The sequence below is a fragment of the Lepidochelys olivacea genome (assembly GCF_965140295.1).
Source record: "Lepidochelys olivacea isolate rLepOli2 genome assembly, chromosome: 3".
In the NCBI taxonomy this organism is placed as follows: domain Eukaryota; kingdom Metazoa; phylum Chordata; order Testudines; family Cheloniidae; genus Lepidochelys; species Lepidochelys olivacea.
Window position 1 is genome coordinate 74,423,166 of NC_140413.1, and position 22,360 is coordinate 74,445,525.

The 22,360-nt window shown below is 42.5% G+C and overlaps 1 protein-coding gene across 1 annotated transcript in view; it reads right to left on the reverse strand.

Annotated features, from left to right (window-relative positions):
- MMS22L (MMS22 like, DNA repair protein) overlaps positions 1-22,360 on the reverse strand; it is a 150,152-nt gene that overhangs the window by 122,059 nt on the left and 5,733 nt on the right. Inside the window, exons 4-8 of the mRNA XM_084622589.1 lie at positions 19,427-19,479; positions 9,948-10,035; positions 9,658-9,835; positions 8,472-8,565; positions 1,263-1,393 (exon numbers count right to left, since the gene is read on the reverse strand). Coding sequence (XP_084478715.1) covers positions 1,263-1,393; positions 8,472-8,565; positions 9,658-9,835; positions 9,948-10,035; positions 19,427-19,479 — 544 coding nt within the window. The remainder of the gene's footprint in view (positions 1-1,262; positions 1,394-8,471; positions 8,566-9,657; positions 9,836-9,947; positions 10,036-19,426; positions 19,480-22,360) is intronic.

Genomic DNA, 22,360 nt, shown 5'->3' on the forward strand with positions numbered 1-22,360 from the left:
TGATTTAGTATTTATTATTTTTAACATGCAAATCCCTTAATCGTTATGTGTAATGCTAACAGAACAAAATTTGTTCAACTGAGGAGAGTTTTTGTTCATGGGAATATGTTAAAATGCCTCAATGTCCCTACAATATTTCACATAGTAGTATTTTGGTGGTCCTGCAATAAGACATTATTTTAATATGCTCCAAAGAGCACATTTTGAATCATGTGCGTTATCTGATTATTACTTTTTGTTTAGAGAAATTCTCTTTAGACTGATTTTTAATATGTAAAGCAGTCTTGTGGTGAGTTACCTTTCAGTTTCTCACACTCAGAGAAACAGAGATGTGTGTGCACCTAGAGCAGAATCCACAGTGACAACATATCAAAGAATGTGAGATTACTCTACTGGCTGGTATATAGAGCAATCAGACTTCCTAGTTTAGATCTGCTGATGATAGAAGGCTGTGAAGAAAAGTCAGCGCACCAATGTTTATATATACAAATAAAAAAAGAGTTACGCAAAAAAGGGTACATTACACTGCAGCTGGGAGCATGCTGCTCAGGTACACAGAAAAGCACTAGCTCTGGTCAACTAGTGTGATAAAAATAGCAGCGTAGCCAGGGGCAACATGGGCTAGTTGCCTAAGTACACACCCAAGAGGTCCAGGCCAGTTTGTACTCAGGTGGCACGTGCAAGCTGCTGGTCCTGCTACTTTGGCTATACTGCTATTTTTAGCATGCTAGCTTGAACACAGCTAGCTCTTGTCCGTCCACCCAAAGTTTCCCTTGACCAATGTAAAGAAGCTGTAACAGAAAGCTGAGGTTGTTGAAATAGGAGTGGCATAAATATAAAGCGTAATATGACATTGTAAGTAAGCGCCCAGTTAGCTTACTGCCAAGGTTTTAGTCACTCTTTTTGTTCCTTTTGAGAAAGTATGGAAAGATATTTTCTGCATCTACAGCTCACGTTTGGCATGAAACCCAGCACACTGAACTTATTAAATGAGGCACACACTTCAGTTCTGTACACAGTGCATTCAAAATTACTCTCCCATTCAATTGCCAGATGGTCATGAATAACTACAACACAGTATGAGTTTCTAACAAATAACACTCTTTAAAAATTTGGTATATTAAACCAATGGCAAAATTTTAAAACACCACCACCAAGGGACTGTTTTCCTATGCATCTGTACAGCACCTAGCACAAAGCAGCCCTGATTATGATTGGGGCTTTCAGGTGCTTTCTGCAAAAAAGAAATAAAATAATAATACCTTTGTATATTTGCTGATTGACAAGCTTATCAGATCGCAGAAGAGGTTTTCACAGTGGGCTTCAAATAAACTGATATTGGTTAAATTTTCTCCTGTTAGATTCATGAATTGGTGAGCATACACAATTTGTCCTAAAACACAACAAAAGATCAGATCTCCTTAACACTTCGGCTTGATTCTACGGACACAAAGACAACAATTTCTATGCACTGTATTTGGGTCAACAAGCAATTCTGAGAGGAATATCGTTTTTGTTTACAAGCAGAAAACTTATTTGAGGAAAGTTTTCCCATTCCAAATTAATCCCTGATGTCTTCTCCCTTTCATAAAAGTTTGATATTATTCTAGTTGACAACAGAATGGTTGGCATTATAATATCTACTTTGCTGGCACAATCCCTGCAGTCACTACACTGCAGTAAAGGTTTCTTCATTTGCAAATTCCTCTCAGTAACAAATGCCTCTGTTTGACAAATCTAAGGAACCGTCCCAGATTGAGGTGTCATTACAGAAGGTTTTGGAACAAATTGATAAATTGTACAGTAATAACTCACCAGGACCAGATGGTATTCACCCAAGAGTTCTGAAGTTACTCAAATATAAAATTGAAGAACTACTAACTGTGACACGTAACCTATTACTTAAATCATTCTCTGTACCAGATGACTGGAAGGTAACTAATGTGACGCCAATTTTTTAAAAAGTCTCCTGAGGCTACCCTGGCAATTACAGGCCAGTAAGCATAACTTCAGTACCAGGCAAATTGGTTGAAACAATAGTAAAGAACAGAATTATCAGACATTTAGATGAACACAATTTGCTGGGAAAGATTCAATATGGCTTTTGTAAAGGGAAATCATGCCTCACCAATCTATTAGAATTCTTTGAGGGGGTCAACAAACATGTGATCCAATCAATACAGTGTACTTAGACTTTCAGAAAACCTTTGAGAAAGTCCCTCACCAAAGGCTCTTAAGCAAAGTAAGCCTCATGGGATAAGTGGGAAGTCTTCTCATGGATCAAAAATCAGTTAAAAGATAGGAAACAAAGGGTAGAAATAAACGGTCAGTTTTCACAATAGAGAGAGGTAAATAGTGGTGTCCTCCAGGGGTCTGTACTGGGACTACTACTGTTCAACATATTCATAAATGATCTGGGAAAAGGGATGTCAAGGCTGATTCCCCACTCTGGCACTTTGAGTGCAGATGGGGGCCCGCAAGGATTCTAAAAATTAATACTGGCTACTTCAGGCTTGTATTAAATTCCCAAGGTTACAGCTGACCTTGGATGGATAGATACTGCCACCACCCAAGTGCAAAAACCCCTTTGAGAACCCAGAAAGGAGCACTTGGGAATTCCTTCCTGTGGGGTACCCTCAAGCCTTTTCACCCCTCCCCCCCCACCCCGGGGGGAAGAGCTGAGAAAGAAAACAAAGGAAATCAGCTGTTGCAACCAGGTAATTAAACAACATGTGCACAAACCTCTTAGGACACAAAATCCAATTCTGTTCTCAAAAAAGGTAAATTTTATTAAAAACAAAAAGAAAGAAAATACATTGAAAACTCAGGCTACTGCTAGATTTAAAAAAACCCACTTACAAAAATTCAGCTTCAAGAATAACCTTTTTGAGGTCCAGCTTAAAGGTTACAGGCAAAATAAAAGCATTTGGGGTTAGCACAGAGGAGTCCAGAAGCCATAAAGAAATAAACAAATAAACCTGATCGCATCTTCCTAGCCATTTCCTGATCTACTTACATATCTGGGGTTTCAAATGAGTAATTTCTAGGTATGATTTTTCATACCTGGCCCAAACTCTTACAGCATAGCTACAGCCCTGTCTCTGCTTCTCCCCAACACAGACGGACTTAGGGGAAGTTATTTCCCAATTTTAAAAGTTCTAGCTTTCCCATTGGCTCTTTTGGTCAGGTGCCTACTCTTCCTTTTACCTATGCAGGGAGGCTTTTTAACCCTTACAGGTAAAGCAAGTAGAGAACAACAACTAAGAGGGATTGTATAGCTATCTGGCTGGCTGGGTGTCCATAAAAGGGACTCCCCCCCACCCGCATTTCATTTATCACAAGAGGTAAACAGTGAGGTTGCAAAATTAGCAGATGCAAAATTACTCAACATAGTTAAATCCAAAGCAGACTGTGAAGAGTTACAAAGGGATCTCACAAAACTTTGTGACTGGGCAACAAAATGGCAGATAAAATTCAGTGTTGATAAATGCAAAGTAACGCACATTAGAAAACATAATCCCAACTACACATACAAAATGATGGGGTCTAAATTAGCTGTTACCACTCAAGAAAGAGATCTTGGAGTCATTGTGAATAGTTCTCTGAAAACATCTGCTCAATGTGCATTGACAGTCAAAAAAAAGTTAACAGAACGTTGGGAATCAATAAGAAAGGGATAGATGATAAAACAGAAAATAGCATATTGCCTCTACATAATCCATGGTATGCCCACAGCTTGAATACTGCGTGCAGATATGGTCACCCCATCTCAAAAAAGATATATTGGAATTTGAAAAGGTAAAGATAGGCAACAAAAATGATTAGGTGTATGGAACAGCTTCCATATGAGGAGAAGTTAAAAAGACTGGGACTTTTCAGTCTGGAAAAGAGAGACAACTAAGAAGGATATGACAGATGTCTTGATTGGTGTGGAGAAAATGAATAAGGAAATGTTATTTACTCGTTCACAAAACACAAGAACTAGGGGTCACCCAGTGAAATTAATAGGCAGCAGATTTAAAATAAAAGGAAGTACTTCACACAATGCACAGTCAACCTGTGTAACTCACTGCCAGGGGATGTTGTGAAGGCCAAAACTATAACAGGATTCAAAAAGGAAGGAGTTACGTTTATGAAGGATAGGTCCATCAATGGCTGTAAGACAGGATGGTCAGAAATGCGACCCCATGCTCTGACTGTCCCTAGCTTCTGTTTTCCAGAAGCTGGGAGTAGACGACAGAGGATGATTGCCTGTTCTGTTCATTCCCTCTGAAGCCCTTGGTGGAACACAGGATACTGGGCTAGCTGGATCATTCGTCTTACCTGGTATGGCTGTTCTTATATTATGTTCTTACGTGTGTTCTAAAATCGTTACATGTTTTACAGGCACATGAATTGACCACAAACAATTTTATCATTGGAAGGGAGATCTACACTGTCCTTAAAACGTGCTTGTGTAAAACGTTGGCATGACCCTATGCCAAGTAGAACGTACAGAGACAGTTACACAGATAACTAAGGAAAGAGTACTAGGTTCCATAATCCTGGACAGCTCATAAGGCCTTATCTTACAAGGCCTCCACCTGCAGAGCTCTCATTGACATCAGTGGAACAGAAGTCTTGCAGAATTGGGCCCATATTTTATTCTTGAAGATTGAAACTAATGACAAAATTCCCACTGACTTTTGTGGGGTCAGGGTTTCACCTGAGTTGCTTCAGAGAGAAAAAGAAAGAAGAAGAAAAAAAAAAAACCAACAAGAGCCTAGGAGCGCTACAAGGCATAGAGGATACAAGACCGAGTAAAATTAATGCATACACTATAGTCTGGTTGACTGAATTTTAATGCTAAAACACAAGCCCAGAGGGTGCACTGGAGGTGTGCAGAGGGTGTACTGGATTGCCACCCAGAATCTGATCAACAATTAACACCTCTCAATTACAAAAAAGGCTCTTTAAATTGCTTCCTGAAGGAAAAAAAAATTTCCTAGCAACATCAATTTCAAGAAAACCAAAATTCAAAATTTTCCCCATCAAATCCACTTAATTTTTTTTTAAGATCATGGCAAAACCCTGATGAAAGCTTAACTTCACCAGTAAATCACACTGCTTTTCATTACCTCCCATACCCTTATCTCTGCTTATATGCATTCTCTCTGTTTAAATTATAAAGCTCTGTGGGGAAGGGACCTTGTCTTCCATGCCTTGACACCGTTATTTTTTTATATAACACCAACTCTTTCTGCCACAGTTTGGAAAGAGTTCTCAAAAAACAAAACACTTAACCCCCAACCCTCACACGCAACATCATCTACCTCTGTTCATTACAAAACTGTGTGGATCCCGTATACACAAGATTCTTTACTCGTGGGGGAATTCTGTGCCAAAAAAATTGAAAATTCTGCACATAATATTTTAAAATACTGCAAAATTCTGCATATTTTATTGGTCAAAATAACACGATATAAACAGTTTCAATTATTTTTGGTCATTTATTTTAAAATATCTGTCAACAAGTACATCTATAACAATACAGACAACAAAAAAGATTCAGGAAATGTTTTTTTGACAAACAGATTCTCTGAGTAATAAATAATTCATTTCAACTACACTACAGAACCATATTTCCCACACCCCTCAGAAGCAATGCAAATGCTTGGGGGAGGCAGGGATAATAGAGTTGCTGAGGGAGAGAGAAGTAATTACTGGGAGTAAACTTGGAGGGTTGTTGGGTAAGGGTGGGAAGAGTATGGAACAGCTTTTTAGGGGGCAGGGAGGGATTCTTAGGGAGCTTCCCTTATGCAGACCCTGACTGACCCCTAGCCTCTCCCATTCAGACAGGCACATATGCCCCGTCCCCATGTGTCCCTGCACCCCGATGTGTCCTTCACCCAGTCCACGTGTCCCTCCAACCCCACTCAGACACCCACTCGCCCCATCCCATGTGGCCCTGAACCCCTCACCTGTCCCCATGTGGCTCTGTATCCCCTCTCCCTTCCGGCTCTGTGTTCCCCCACCCAGCCACTCCCATTCCTATGTGTCCCTGTACCCTCTCCCCCGTCCCCAAGTGTCTCTGTGCCCCCAATCAGCCACTTTTTGTCCCTATGTAGCTCTGCACCTCCTCCCCCATCACCATGTGGCCCTGCAACTCACTCCCCCGTGGCCCTGTTCCTCCACTCCATTCAGCCCCTGCCCCACTCTGTCCTCCCCCACTAGCCCTTATGAGCTCCTGTCTGACCACCCCCATAGCACCCCACACTGTCTGTCTCCCCATAGCCCCTGTCTCCTGATCTCGCCTGACAGGCACTGTAAAGGCGGCACTACAGGCTCTCTCTTCTCCCGCTGGCCAGGAGCTGTTGCTGTGTTCTATTACCACAGCACCCTCTGGTGGGCAAAAGGCAGAACTGCAGCAACATTTCAGCAGAAGCTTTTTTCTGCGCAAAAAATTAAAAATATGCATGGCTCATTAATTATGCACATGCGCAGTAACACAGAATTCCCCCAGGACAACAAGATGTTTGGGGGGGTTTTGGATACTGAATCCATAACTAAACTGCTGAACAAAATCAAAGACTGGAATATTTTAGAGGACTTACAACACTGTGGATAAGTGACCAAGCACGAGTACGGTTCTTAGTGACATAATGAGACATTTTGTTATCAATTTAAATAGCAGCTGCATTCTGTCTCAAGTAACTGAGCAATCAAGTGTCTAAAATTTTTTGCACACTCATTAAAAAAAAGCAATATAAATGTTTATAAATTCATTGCTTGAGAGCAGCTCATATCAAAGTTACGCGTACTGAATTCAAGTGAACATACACTTGATTGTAACTGTTTTTGCTGAAAATTCTTTATTATGTGACATCCTACTACAATACATTTTGTACAGTTATGTAATGTATTCGCTACGGGCCAAATTTGCCACCTTTTCTCATGTTGATCAACACCTTAATCCACGAGTGGTCCTATTGAGGTCAAGTTCAATTTCAGCTGAAAGGTCAATAGGATACCACATGGAGTCAGATTTTACTCAACATGAGTAAAGGTGGCAGAATCTGCCCTTATATGTTTCAATAAATCTTTCTTACGGGGCATTGTGCAGATTAGTTAGTGTAAAAGTATTAAAGTATTATTATTACTCTAACTTGTATGTGGCAGTTAAATGTTCCTGTAGTTCTTGGATAAGTATATATCTGCCTTTCCATAACACCGTATTATGAATGGAAACTTAACAGGAAGTCTTGTTGGCCTCTTTCACTCCCATAACGTCGAATGAATGACTAAAACAGGAGCTGGCTCTCATATACCGCAATGTCTAGATTACTGCAATTGTTGTAATTCACATATGTATCAATCTTGGAACATTATTTAGAAGCTCTATACTAAGGTGGATTTCAATGCAATGTGATAACACCTATAGAAAAGGGAAAAAAATAGTACTCCAGAATTATTTTTTGTGCTTGACTTGGCTGATATACAAATGAACAATACATAAAAAATCCTCACTATGCAACTCATATTGCCCTCTTTTGTATTTCAACCATTTTTCTCCAGCAAGCTGAACTGCTTTGAAGCTGGTCTCCTCGATTGCATTCCCTGACCTTTAGTTTAGTTGCTGCCACAAACAGCTTAATAGTTTCAGTCTGCTCCTTGCCCTGTAAAGCCACTAAAAAAATCCCACGTATATTCGTTTGCCCTTTTCTCACTATATTTTCCATACACTCCTTTGGCCAATGTCTCTCTTCTCCCAATATCTCCTCAGTGGTCGTCTGTGAATAAAAATTAGGATTTTTTTTTAATCAATCACAAAATCTCCTCAAGAATTCTGATGAATGAAGCACAGACACGTTACTTGGATCTGATGAGGAAGTGTCCTCTTTTAAAATCATGGCCTCAACATAACACGAATGAGTTTCGTTATGGTCTTGACCATTCTCTTCAAATCTGTACCAGCCACTCCTGGATAGCCTTTCCATCCAGTTCACATCAAATCATTGTGTGCTGTTCATCATCACCTTTTGATTTTTGCAAGCAACATTCAAAAGTGTATTTTTTTTATTAAACTTGAGTCATTTGAAGTTTCAAGAGAAAATAATTTGGTGGCTCAATCTAATCCCAGTAGCACAAATCCACAATCAATTTGATTTAATTGTCAACCTTCATTAGGACAGGATCAACCCTGGATTAGTATTGTACATCCACACTGAGATGCACTAGCCAAAGCATGTGGGAAAACTTGAAAATAACCTGCCCTCACCATTCTTGATTTTAGCCAATGTCTCTAATAGCAATTAAAACGAAAAAAAAAAAAAATAAAGTAAATGAAGAAACTAACCCCCAAAGAAAGTAAAATAATTTGGACAACTTCAGATCAGAAACATATATAACGCGGGGGGGAGGGAGAGGGGAGATAAACTAAATCACTAAAAATATACAAAGCACAAACATGCACCATAAACACATGGACTTACGCAGCATCTTCTCGCCTAGGACATGAAGAATTTCCAGCACTAGCCAATGGATATCCAAGTGGAGATGCAGTAAATGCCACGATGGAGGAAACAGCTGTGATAAGAGAGAATTTTTTTTTTCTAATTTCATATTTCCTAAGCAAGGCCTGGATCCTACCCTAAGAACCATGAGGACAGGCAGACTCCTGTGACCATGTGGAGTCCCACTGATGTCAAGTATAGTATTAAATAATGCGTTCCAAAGTGAAAGAGAAAATGTTCTTCCTCACACACTTACTCTTCTGGTTTAGAGCAGGTTCACAAAATCTTTAATCTAACCCACAATCCAACTAATCAGATCTTAGTTCAAGGTGAACAGGTGAAGCACCACCAACTTCCTGATAGCAGAGAACTGGTAAATGGACCATACCAAGGATCAATTTTTTCATTCAGAGGCAAGAGCACTAACCATTTTAACCTCTGAGACCTCAGAGCTACTCAAAGTGTAACGCATCCATCCCTAGGACAGAGAACATCAGTTCTTCATCAGTCCCTTGACCCAAACAGGGATGGCAAGAATCTAAATGTCACTCCTTACCATTGGTATTTTCCTTCACCATAATGATTTGCATAGCACTCTAAGCATGGAATCTCTTTTAAACAAAATAAAATAAAAATATTCCCTATCACAAAAGGAAAAATCTTATACCTGTATACTACTCTAGTCTATTAAATGTTCTAGAAAGGGAAATAGAGTTATTGCAGTTTTCTCCTTCACAAATATGCTCTTTTCCTATTTTAGACAAGTTTCAGAATTTGTCTTTATAAAAGTGCCTCTTCTAGTTGGGAACTCAAGAGTTCTCACTATCATCATGGATAAACACAATGAATTTTTGAAAAACAAATAATAGCACTATGACAAGCTGATTGATCAAGCCTATTTATTCACCTCTAAATATAATTACATTTTATTAGCATAATACCAATAAGGATTCTAAAAGGGAAATATTGTACAAAGAAAATGCAAGGTCTAATACACCCAATGTCAAAAAATAACTAACTGTGTTTGAGTAATATGGGATGACACTTAACTAATAAGTGCATGAGATGCACTCCCATTTTTTAAATAAAACTAATTTTTATTCATCATAATTTGTAAGAGTCAAATCTGGACTGTTATATGATGTATTAAAAAGATAAGCCAAACCTTTGCCTGATGTTGAATGGTAAATGCTCCCAGGACACTACTTGGGAGTTCATACAGATGTCCAATATGTAAGGTCAAGGCATGAAGCTCCTCAACCAGCACTGAAGGGAACTGGACTTCCAGTTCTTCATATGGATGAAGTAACCCATCATTCTCTGTTTTGTGTGATTCCAGGTATCTGAATGAACAGCACATCAATATATAATTAAAGGGTGCATAACAGATGGCTATGTAAAACTAAATACACACAATAAATTAACTGGCTATTGAAACTGAATGTGTCATCTCACCTGAAGATGAACACCTTCACATAATTCAGAAATGCAATACACTGATGTCTGATGTTGCCTGCTTCAGAGTGTAGGTTTGCAGCCTGACCTGAAAACAGAAAATTAACAAATTAGAGGCATAAATTACTTCTTTCAAAAGAAATCTTTATAATACTAATGACACACCGTAATGATCAAATATATTTCACAATAAGTTCCAAGAACAATTCCATTTAAACAATATCATTCAACTGTAAACAAAATGTTATATTACAATTTTTCCCTGCTAAGTAACCTCCACACAAACTATCACAAAACACGGTCCAGTTAAAGGTAGAAGGAAGAGAAAAATGCTATACATAGTTCAGTACAGTGGGACTCCTTCACATTATCTTCACCTGTTTTCCCTGACAGAGTAGATTAAAAAACAGAAAAGCACAACTTTAGAATCTGTGAAGATGTAAGCAAGCATTATTATGGATTAGTTTTAATAAGGAGAGAGTGGAAAATGAAAAACACCATCATCAGACAAATTCCTAGGAACACTATGTGGACACTGAAGCCCAAAAGCATTTTTAAAAGCTACATTTTAACTGCATGGGACGGAGAGGGAGGGATAAGGTTTTGCCAGCACAGCAGAGACCACATTTACAAGAACTTCACAGGATACTAGTAAGAATATTTCCAGGAAATTTACACTAACAGATATAAAAATTTGGAAGAACTGGGAGCTAATATGCTGCAGGTTATTAAAATGTCCAGACTGACATATAAAGAAAGAGAAGTACTAGCTGGTCCAATAACAGAGAAGAAACAGATAACAATTTCATCATTAAAATCAGGGAAGATTCCTGGATCTGATGGAGACACCTCTGAATTCTATAGAATGTTTAAAGCACAGATATTATTATTAAGTGCACTTCAGTCTTCCGAACTGAGTCACCAAAACCCAGGTGGCTTTATAGATGGAAGAAGTCCCTGAAATAATACAAAAAACGGTTACCTACCTTTTCGTAACGATTGTTCTTCGAGATGTGTTGCTCATGTCCATTCCATTCTAGGTGGACGCGCACCCACGTGCACAGTTGTCGGAGATTTTTGCCTTAACAGTATCCGTAGGGTCGGCTGTGGCGCCCCCTTGAGTACCAACCCTACACCCTCTCAGTTTCTTCTGGCCAGCAACTCCGACAGAGGGACAGCAGGGCAGGTAATGGATTGGACATGAGCAACACATCACGAAGAACAACAATTACGAAACATAGGTAAACATTTTTTCTTCAAGTGCTTGCTCATGTTGATCCCATTCTAGGCGACTCACATGCAGTATCTGTTAAGGTGGCTTATAGTACTGCCTACCAAAGCCAGTGTCATTCTGGGCCTGCTGGGTAAGCGTGTAGTGGGATGTGAACGTACGGATGGATGACCAGGCGGCCATCCTGCAGATGTCATGGATAGGTACTTGGGCCAGAAAGGCTGCCGAAGAAGCCTGGTCGAGTGGGCAGTTACAATCGCCAGGGGTTGCACCTTCGCCTGATCGTGGCGGAAGCGAATGCAGGTGGTGACCCAAGATGAAATTCTTTGTGCGGACATTGGGCAACCTCTCATCCTGTCAGCTACCGGGATGAACAATTGTGTCGACTTGCAGAATGGCTTGGTCCTTTCAATGTAGAAGGCTAACACCTTCCTGACATCTAGGGAATACAGACGCTGATCCTCCTCCGATTTATGAGGCTTTGGAAAGAAAACAGCTAAGAAAATGTCCTGGCTCGTATGAAACTGGGAGACCATTTTGGGCAGGAAAGCCGGGTGTGGTCTCAGCCGGACCTTGGTTCCGCAGTGAGCACCCTAATCTCTGAGACCCAGCGGGCAGATGTTACTACGACCAGGAATGCAACCTTCCAGGGCAGGAGAAGAAGAGAGCAGGAAGCTCAAGGCTTGAAGGCGGGGGGTCCTGTGAGCCGCGACAGCACCCGATTCAAGTCCCATGGAGGAATGTGCAGGTTGAGGTGCTCAAGGGCCTTGAGGAACTCACAGTCATGTCCTGGGTGAAAACCGACCTACCCGCGAGTGGTGGATGGAAGGCCGAGATAGCCACCAAGTGAACCTTGACAGAGGAAAGGGACAGGCCTTAGAGTTTGAGATGCAGAAGGTAATCTAGGGTTAACTGCATCAAGGTTTGCGCAGGCTGAATGCCTTTATCTGAGGTCCAGCAGGTGAACCGCTTCCATTTGGCCATGGTGGAGGGTTTTCTACTCCCCAACAGGATCTGTTGGGCATCAGCCAAGCACTGCTGCTCCTGCTCATTCAACCATGCAGCAGCCAAGCCATCAGGTGCAGCACCTGCAGGTTCATATGCAGAAGACTGTGGTGGTTTTGGGATAGCAGGTCCGGTTGGAGCGGTAGCTGGAACGGAGCAGCCACTGAGAGGTCCAGCAGCGTGCTGAACCAGTGCTGGTGCGGCCAAGCCAGTGCTATGAGGATCACCCTTGCCCTGTGCTGCTTGATTTTCATGAGGACCTTGGAGAATAACGGCACTGGACGGAAGGCACACATCAGAGCCCCAGACCCTGGGAGCAAAAATGCATCTGACAGGGATCCTCCAGTGCGGGTATGGACGAACAGAAAACGTGGCATTTCCTATTCTGCCTGGACGCGAACAAGTACACCAAGGGAGTTCCCCACTTGCGGAAGATGAAGCTGACCACGTCCAAATAGAGGGACCACTCATGGTGAGACAAGAAGGTCCTGCTGAGGCGATCTGCAAAGGCGTTCTTGGCCCCAGGGAGGTGAGTGGCTCTAAGATGGATATTGTGCTGCAGACAGAAGTCCCAGCACCGGAGGGCTTCCTGGCAGAGGGCAAACGACCTGGCCATGCCCTGCTTTTTTTCTTCTTTGAGTGCTTGCTCATGTTGATTCCATTCTAGGTGACTCACAAGCAGCGTCCATGAAGGTGGGCTCAGAGTTCACAGTCTTACAGCTTGCAGCACTGCTCTGCCAAAGCCAGCGTCATCTCAAACTTGCTGGATAAGTGCATAATGAGACACAAACGTGTGGACAGACAACCAGGTAGCGGCCCTACAGACCTCTTGGACTGGTATCTGTGCCAGGAAGGCCGCTGACGATGCTTGAGCCCTAGTTGAGTGTGCGATCACAATTGCCGGTGGAGGCAGCTTCATCAGCTCATAGCAATGGCAGATGGAGGCCATGATCCAAGATGAACTTCTCTGAACAGACACCGGGCGACCTTTCATGCTGTCTGCCACTACAATGAACAACTGCGTTGACTTTTGGAACAGCTCCGTTCTACCTATGTAGATGGCCAGCACTCTTCTGCTGTCCAAGGTGTGTAGCCTGCGCTCCTTATCTGACATATGAGGCTTTGGAAAGAAGACAGGTAAGTATATGTCCTGGCCAGTATGAAACTGAAAAACGAACTTGGACAGAAATGAACTGGTGTGCCCCTGCTTGTCCTTTTCATTGGCCGCAGAGACAACTAGCGAATCCGGAAATGGGTGGGTATAAAAGGTATTTGAATCCTTTGGCTGGGACAAAGTACTTCTTTTCGGCCCTTTTAGAGGTGTGATGGATGGACGACAGGGTTTGCCAGAGGGCATTGGCAATTTTCAGGATCCCGTCATGCACTGGTAATGCAACACGGGCAGGGGTAGAGGCTGAGAGACATTGAACAAGGTGTCCGCCTGCTCAGCCATGTCCTCCACCTCTAGGCCCAAGTTCTCAGCCACCCATTGAATCAAGGCCCAGTGTTCTTTAAAATCGTCCAGAGGGCTAGTCCTCGAGGGTCCTGTGACTGCCTCGTCCGGGGATGAGGACGACTATACCACCAGGGAAGGTTCTAGGGCATCATCCTCCATGGGGGAGGAGGGTTTTGGGGTGGGCACTGCCTCCTCTACCCCAACCTCCAAGCGTGTCTCATGCACCGAGCCTGGTGCTGCTGGTGCAGACAGCTGTTGCACCAAGGTTATGGCAGATGAGCGGTGTGAAAGGGGCATCATCATCACCGACACGCACTCCAATGAGGCCACTCTGATGGCCACTGGCCGTGCTGCCAGGGCGGTGCCACAGATGTTGACACAGCCTCAGGTGCCCAGTCGCACTGGTGGGGTCTTGGCAAGAGGCTGAACTGCCTGTCTGTGCCAGAGGAATCCCCTTCCCGAGACCACGGTGGTCCCATCGATGTCTGCGTCTGCCACCGGAGACTGGTGTTTGGAGTGGGAAGATCAGTGCCAGTACCAAGAGGACTGGTGCTGGGGGGAACAGAATCATGACAGGGAACGCTCCTATGGGGCAGGTGACTGAGATCTATGCCGAGAAGACGACGGACGAGAGGGAAAACGGCGCCAGCAATACAGAGATCTGGGCTGTGATGCTGGAGATCTGCGGCACAAAGATGGAGAATGCTGCTTTGGCCCAGAGGATCAGCGGCACTCCATTGTCCCCTGAGGGGTCTTAGCAGCTGGCTTGCCCTCGTAGCGTGCCTTTGCCACTTCCTGCAGCACGCACGGTGCTGCCACCATGGAGGCCTCTGCTCTCTCCTGGCTGGCAGAGCTTGGGAAAGCATCAATGCTGCCAGAAGTTTGGGTCCCCTACCACTCCCAGGAGTCAGTCATGGATCCTTTAAGGAGCTAAGGGCCCCAACCAAGGGGACACCTCTACATGGCTCTAGAGTGTTTAAGTGGCCTGAACTGGGTCCTTTGGACAAGGTCCCCTGGCCTTTCTTGCAGAGCTGTGCTTCTTCGTTTTCTTTCTGAGCACTGGCAACAGGGATGCACTGCGCACCAAGGCCTAAGTACAAGGTGAGTCTTGGCGGGACAACTCAGAAGCCAGACAAAGGGCAGCCTCCATGAGGAGGCTCCACAAACGAATATCCTGCTCTTTCTGAGTCCTGAGTCAAAAATTTTTACAAATACGCACTTGAGGCAGCTGCTGTGGGGATCACTTACAGGCATATGCCTGTCACAGTCCATGCAGGGCTCAAACCCGGAGACTGGGGCTGCCCCACCTGGGGCAAAGTCCCCACTGGGACTCTAACTCCTAACTACATTTAACAACTACAACTACTATAAACAACTATTTACAAGGCCCTAAGGCTCGAAGTCAGAAGAGATGAAGCCGGTAGCCCTTGCTATGCAAGGAAAGGCGCTCCAACTAACCACAAAGGGCGGTAAGAAGGAACTGAGAGGGTGCAGGGCCGGTGGTGCCTGATATACCGACCCATGAGTGCGGCACTCAAGGGGTCGGCCAGCCAGCCCCATGGACACCGCTAAGGCAATAATCTCTGACAACCACTCACGTGAGTGCACGCACAACTAGAATGGAATTGACACGAGCAAGCACGAAGAAGAAGCAAGCAAGAAGAAGAAAACTTACATGTGGCACAGCACTCCAGAAGCACTAAAGAGGTCTACATTCTAACTATGAACTGTCTCTGAATAGAAATATGCATTCTGTTAAATGTTAGGGTTTTGAGGGTCACTTGCAGAAGTGGATCAAAAGAATGTATAAAAATCCTATGACATGCACCTGGGGGGGAAAACTGAGCCAGTAACACTACACAGAATAAGACAAGGATGTCCCTTACACCCTTCTTATGTGACTTAATTATCAAAGCACTAGCACAAAAGATCAGGGACGCATGTTCAAGGAATAAGAGCACTGGGAATAGAAAACAAAATTTCCTTGTATGCTGACAACCTTATGCCTTTTACGCAAGATATAAATAAAAGTTGGCTACTGTAAAAGAAATAATTGAAGCTTTTGGTCAGGAATTGGGGTACAGACTAAACCACTCTAAAGCCTAGTCAACACTTGAAAATGAAGTCGGCTTAACCACACCACTCAAGGGGGTGAAAAATCCACATCCTTCAGCAGCATAGTTAAACCAACCCCACCACCAGCGTAGACAGCACTAGGTTGATGGAGGTTGACCTAGCTACTGCCCCTTGGAGAGGGGGATTAATTATGCCAACACAACAGCCCCTCCTGTTGGTGTAGGTAGTGTCCACACTGAAGCACTACAGCAGCACAGGTGCAGCATTTCAAGTGTAGACAAGCCCTTAATACTATGTCTCGCATCCAAAAGATTCTTAAAAGATGACAAATGCCCAACAAAAGTAGTGGATAATAAAATTAGATATTTGGATATTAATGTAAGACCAAATGGGGAAGTTGTTTAAATTAAACATGGAGTCCCAGTAATGAAAATTATTTGCAATGATCGAGGCAGGAGGCGATTTTTCACAATATTAATAAGTAAAGGGATAAAAACAAATAAAAACTATTAATCTACTTTAGATAGGAAAACAATACAACAGAAATACTGAAATCATTGAGATGCTTTGATATGAGCACAATAATCTTGTTCTTACAGGAAAAATAAATAGTCAAGAAGGGCATACAGAAGACAATCACTGAATTACATTCCCCATCCCACCTCTAACTGTCCATATTTCCTAGCTTCTGAGAGTCTTCCCCTTCAACCCCAGAAAACAGTCAGCTTCTCAATAAAGGTTTTAAAAATGAATACAAATGAGTAAATATACATACATCATGTTACAGTTGTATTTATATAATTTGAAAGAAGGGGAAAGGGGAATGATATAAACAGGTAAAATTAACATGCAATATGCTGTGAAATATTGTTAATTTTGTTTGAAGGTTTATATTTATACATGTCATGACACTGTAACTGAAGTACATAATGGGGTGTACCTGGCCTATGCAGCTCCATACAGGAGGCCCAAAAATCCTACTACACCCCAGGAAGAGGCAAATGAAAGTGAGTTCTCTAGGCATGCCTAAAGAGATCTTATGGAAGCAGGCAATTGAAGCCCAGCAGGCTCAGATAAAAGGAGCTGCAGGGTTTCAGCAGGCCAGTTCCTCGCTAGGACCAGAGGGGTGAGGCAGGCAGTGCCTTTCTGGCCAAAGGCGTATGAGGGATAGCTAGAGTTTAGTTCTGGCTGTGTTTGCAGAGATAGAGAGAGAGAGAGGACCCAAGAACCTTAACCCTGATATAAGGGTGAAACTAAAAGGGGCCAGGGAGGAAGAGGCCCAGAGACGAAGCAGCAATTAACTGAAAATCAAGCAGGGTGTAGCTGTTTATAATGTCCGTGGGTTGGAACCCAGAGTAGTGGGCAGACCTAAATTCCCTCACCAGCCATAGTGGCATAAACCCCAATAAGGGGGACAGGAGTTATTTGAGAGCCCAAACAAGGCTGAATTTAATGGGCCCAGAACACAGACTGAAGACGCTAGTAAAGACAACAGGACTGTTCATTTACTGGACTCTTTACTACCCTAGAAGAGGTTCATTTGGATGTTGTGACGTGGCTGGAGGGCCAAGCCACCGAAGATCCACCAGTGTCGACTGGCAGCCTGGAGGGAGAGCCGGGGGTGAGAAAGACTGCAGTACCAAACCCATCTGCTAGGAGGTACTGAAGAGGTGAGTACTCCCATTACAAAATGTTCTACTGTAAATGATTTGAAATATCAAAAATGTAAACGGAAAAAAAGGATCTTCACACATCCGTCACATCTCAGAGATTTCTGCAGTGAGTCTCCAAAGCTCACTGGGGGGTAGAAGGAGAAATGGAGGGCAATATGGGCTGGCCAGATGTACAGATACAACCCATCCATAGGGCTCAAATCAAATTTGGGGGACGATGGAAGAAGCAGGTTTGGCCCGTTCCTCCCTCAAATATTCTGTATTTAGTGACTGTGGCCTAGTTGCATGTGCACTCTGGCCAACTGGGACAGAGGATTTAATCCCTCAGCTTTGCAATTATTTTCAATAGAGCAAATTGTTTGCTTTTACTCAGACTTTGCTCCATTTTCTAGCATTAGGTCTGGTAACAATAATATTTATGATACCTTTGAACAAAGGACACCCAAATGCTTTACAAACACTTGCTTCAGTGCGTATCTTACAGACTGCATGCACCTCAGGGCCTGAACCATGTCTTCAGTCAACCTTGGTACTTCAACAGAACACTCCTGCATGCATTTCTTACATGAATGAAATCATTATTATACCAAAGACTGTAAAAGAAGGAAGCGCATTAGCAGATGCATGAAGAGATTAAGGCTTTTCCACAATCATGTAATGTTACAGAAGCAACATATGACTCACTGGAAGAGGAAATAGCAGCAATAGTGCCACAGAATTTATGCTAAATTTGCCCAGAAGTACATGGTGCCTCACCTATAAAAGACATAGTATGGCTCCTACATTTGATTTTTGGCAAATATTTTACTTTATTATATTTTGTTACCTTGATATCTGACAAAGTGAAGATAAAATAAAGAGCACCAAATAGACGCTTAAATTTAAAAAATAAATAACTTTTTTGGTCCAAGAACAACAGAAGATTAACTGGAATTTAAAATAAAATCCTTTCCAGGCTGAGACCTTAAAGGTAAAATCTCAGCCAAAACTAGACTTTTATGACAAGTCAACTAGCCCTTGAAACTAGATGTTTATAAAGGAAGCAAGGCGACAAGCTCAGACCTACAACTATAATGGAACAGCTGATTGATTGAATCATCAATTAAAAGTAACACTGGTATGACAAGTTTCAGAGTAGCAGCCGTGTTAGTCTGTATTCGCGAAAAGGAGTAACCTTAGAGGCTAACAAATTTATTTGAGCATAAGCTTTCGTGAGCTACAGCTCACTTCCCCAAACAAAAAGCACAGACGTTTATTTGTGCCTTTATAACAATTATTTCCAAGTAGCAACAGGATACCATAGACAGCGTATTTCTGAGCTATTACTTCAGTTCTCAACTTGCTGAAGTAATTTGGCCTTCAACCTCACAATAAGCCTAAGGCTGCAATAATCCGTCAGAAACATACTTCTCATGCCTTAGTATTTAATTCAAATTAACTGTTTTGTAGTGCTGCGATTTCATCGATTTTGTTGCAAGGACAAATGAAGTCCATAAATAATGTCTAATCTAAGCAAATATAACAACTTGTTTATACGTAAGCCAGGAGGATACAGAAAAAATGCTATCTTAATAACTAAAATGATCATTGTGAGCTTGAATTAATTTTTTATTTTTAAATTCAAAGAATTAATGGTTCACCAAGCCCTACACTATGGGTGAAATCCTGGCCTTGTTGAAGTCAATGATAAAAATCGCATGGCCTTCAAGGGGGCCAAGATTTCACCCAAGGCATTTGCTATATAATCAACATACAGTTAGGCTGGTACTAAATGTGTCACGACACTTCTGCTAAGAACAGCAGACATCTTTCTTCCCACTAGCTTTAGCCTACCACTGCAATAATGTCAGAAATATATACAGCCAGAGATATTAAGACATTGCAGGTTTATGCTAATACATATTATTAATGTTTGTATTGTGGGAGCACCTAGAAGCTCCAATCAGGAATCAAGGCCCTGTTGTGCTAGATTCTTTACACCCACATAATAAAAAGACAGTCTTCTACACCAATATAAATGGAAATATGTCAAACTTACCAAAGTCTGATGAACTCATCTGTACTAGGTTTTCCAATTTGTGTATGTGTTGCCTAATTAAAAAGATACCATAAAACTATGTATTATATAATTAAAGGCTATTTCACAAACATTCATTTTATAGTACTGTAAATGTATAAAATGTTTTTCCAAAACACAAAAGAAGAAACAGACTCTTCCCAGAAAAGCTTACAAGAGCATAAACTGGGCATCAGGTCACTCAGGAGAGGCTACAGAGACATCGAATACTAGGGATCATCATAAGGAAAATGCAATGCTGTTCCAAGCATGGCACAGAGGGCACCATGAAAAAAGGTGTAAGGCCAGGAGACAAAATAACAGCTAAAGCAAGATGTGTTTAGCGATGAAGCAGGCAGACATGAGAATAGAGACGTAGAAGGGGCAAGACTGGGCAGGATTCTGAAGGTGAAGAATTTGATGTGGAAAACAACAATCTACTGAAGGGATTTTGGGGGAGGATACATGAATGGAGTGGCAGAAGATGACTTTAGCAGCATTTATAACAAACTGGAGGTCAGATATGAGAAAGCCAGAGAAAAGGATCAGGCAAGAGATAAGCAAGGTGTAGCTTAAGTGATTTATTTAGATTCATAAAATGTACTAGTCAGTCTCTTAATTTGTGTCCAAAAGTAAACAACAAAAGTCAGCTCAACAGATTTCCTCTTATCTTCTACCCCCCAAACACTCCTCAACACCACCATCTTGCCTCAGTATAAATTTGGGAGAACAGACAAGTCATGCATCCTACACAGAAGGCTACCAAATGATTTACAGAATAGAAGACCCCTCTCATGGAGATTGCCCAGCCAGCAACCCCCTCATTATATAAAGTAGAGAGGTACTATTAATTTGGGGTACTTTAATAGTAACAGCCACAGTATTGGGTTAGGGGAGTTTGTCTCTAAGGTTGGAAGAGCTCAATAATTCATGGTTTTTGTAGGTGAAAACCAACAACTTCACTTAGCCCTGGTCTATACTAGGACTTTAGGTCGAATTTAGCAGTGTTAAATCAATGTAAACCTGCACCCAACCACACGATGAAGCCCTTTTTTTCGACTTAAAGGGCGCTTAAAATCGATTTCCTTACACCACCCCTGACAAGTGGATTAGCGCTTAAATCGGCCTTGCCGGCTCGAATTTGGGGTACTGTGGACACAATTCGACGGTATTGGCCTCCGGGAGCTATCCCAGAGTGTTCCATTGTGACCGCTCTGGACAGCACTCTCAACTCAGATGCACTGGCCAGGTAGACAGGAAAAGAACCGCAAACTTTTGAATCTCATTTCCGGAGACTGCGGGAACTGTGGGATAGCTACCCACGGTGCAACACTCCGGAAGCCGACGCTTGCCTCGGTACTGTGGAAGCACTCCGCCGAGTTAATGCACTTAGAGCATTTTCTGTGGGGACACACACACTCGAATATATAAAAACGACTTCTATAAATTCGACCTAATTTCGTAGTGTAGACATACCCTTAGACATCTGGTTGACAGCCACCGCAAATCACAGCACACAGGTGCAATGTAACTCAACAGGAAGTGCCAACTAATAATAATGCCACTACATTCTGCACTAACTGTAATTTTTCAGATTGCTTTCAAGTGTAGCCTCCATGTAGAGTGTATGACAGTAATTTGGACGTGAGAAAGGCATACATAACCATGGTGAGGTCATGAAAAAAAAAAAGTCTGCATCCTTTTTGTCAAGCGCAAATTTTAAAAACCCTTTGAAATCTCCAGCTATCCTGCAACGATTCAATAAGCCCTGGTTGCAAGCCTGTACAAGGAGAGGTGAGGATACTCCTACAAGTGGGGACACCGAAATAATCTCCACCATTCTTTCCCCACATTGTACAAAAGCCGCTTCAGTCATTTGGGTTGAGCTTCAGCCAGCTATATCTCATCCACACTAGAAACTTTATTAGACACTGGATAAGTTTCTTCAATCACATCTATTGTGTGGGAAAAGATGGAAGCACTGGGTGATTTCAACAGAGACTCCCAAAGTTGAAAGTTAGATAAATGGAGAGAGCAGGTAGCAAAGGAGTCAAGTAATAGTTTAAAAAAAGAAAACATTAAATCAATATAGTGCAGAGACAGAGTGAGCCCAGGGATGGAGTGGGAAGGGTAAAGTTAGGCCTGGTCTACACTGGGGGCCGGGGATCGATTTAAGATACACAATTTCAGCTACAAGAATAGCATAGCTGAAGTTGACGTACCTTAGGTCGACTTAGAATCACTTACTTCGTGTCCTCACAGCGTGGGATCGATGGCCACCACTCCCCCATCGACTCCACTTCCGCCTCTCGCCGTGGTGGAGTTCTGGAGTTGACGGCAGAGCGATTGGGGGTCGATTTATTGCGTCTACACTAGATGTGATAAATCGATCCCCAATAGATCAATCACTATCCGCCGATCCGGTGGGTAGCGTAGATGTGGCCTAAGACTCAGGCTTTGTCTACACTAGCAGTTTTGATGGCAAAACTTTTGTTGGTCAGGGATGTAAAAAAAACCACATCCCTGACTGACATACGTTTCACTGACAAAAGTGCCGGCATGTACAGCACTATGTCGGCGGGAGAGCGTCTCCTGCCGACGTAGCTACTACCGCTTGTTGGGAGTGTTTTAATTATGCTGGCAGGAGAGCTCTCTCCCTCCTGCATAAAGCGGCTACACAGGAGACCTTAAAGCAGTGCAGGTGCAGCAGTACAGCTGCACCGCTTTAAGGTCTATAGTGTAGACTTAGCCTCAGGTCACAAAAAAGAAAGCAATGGAGTAGTGTTGCAGGAGAACAAATGGTAGGGAGAGATAAAGACCGCTTTTTGGAAAAGTGTAAAGAGAGTGACAGAGATTCTAACTGGGAGTTGGTGGAGACATCCAATGAACAGAAATAAAGAATAATTATATTGCCTT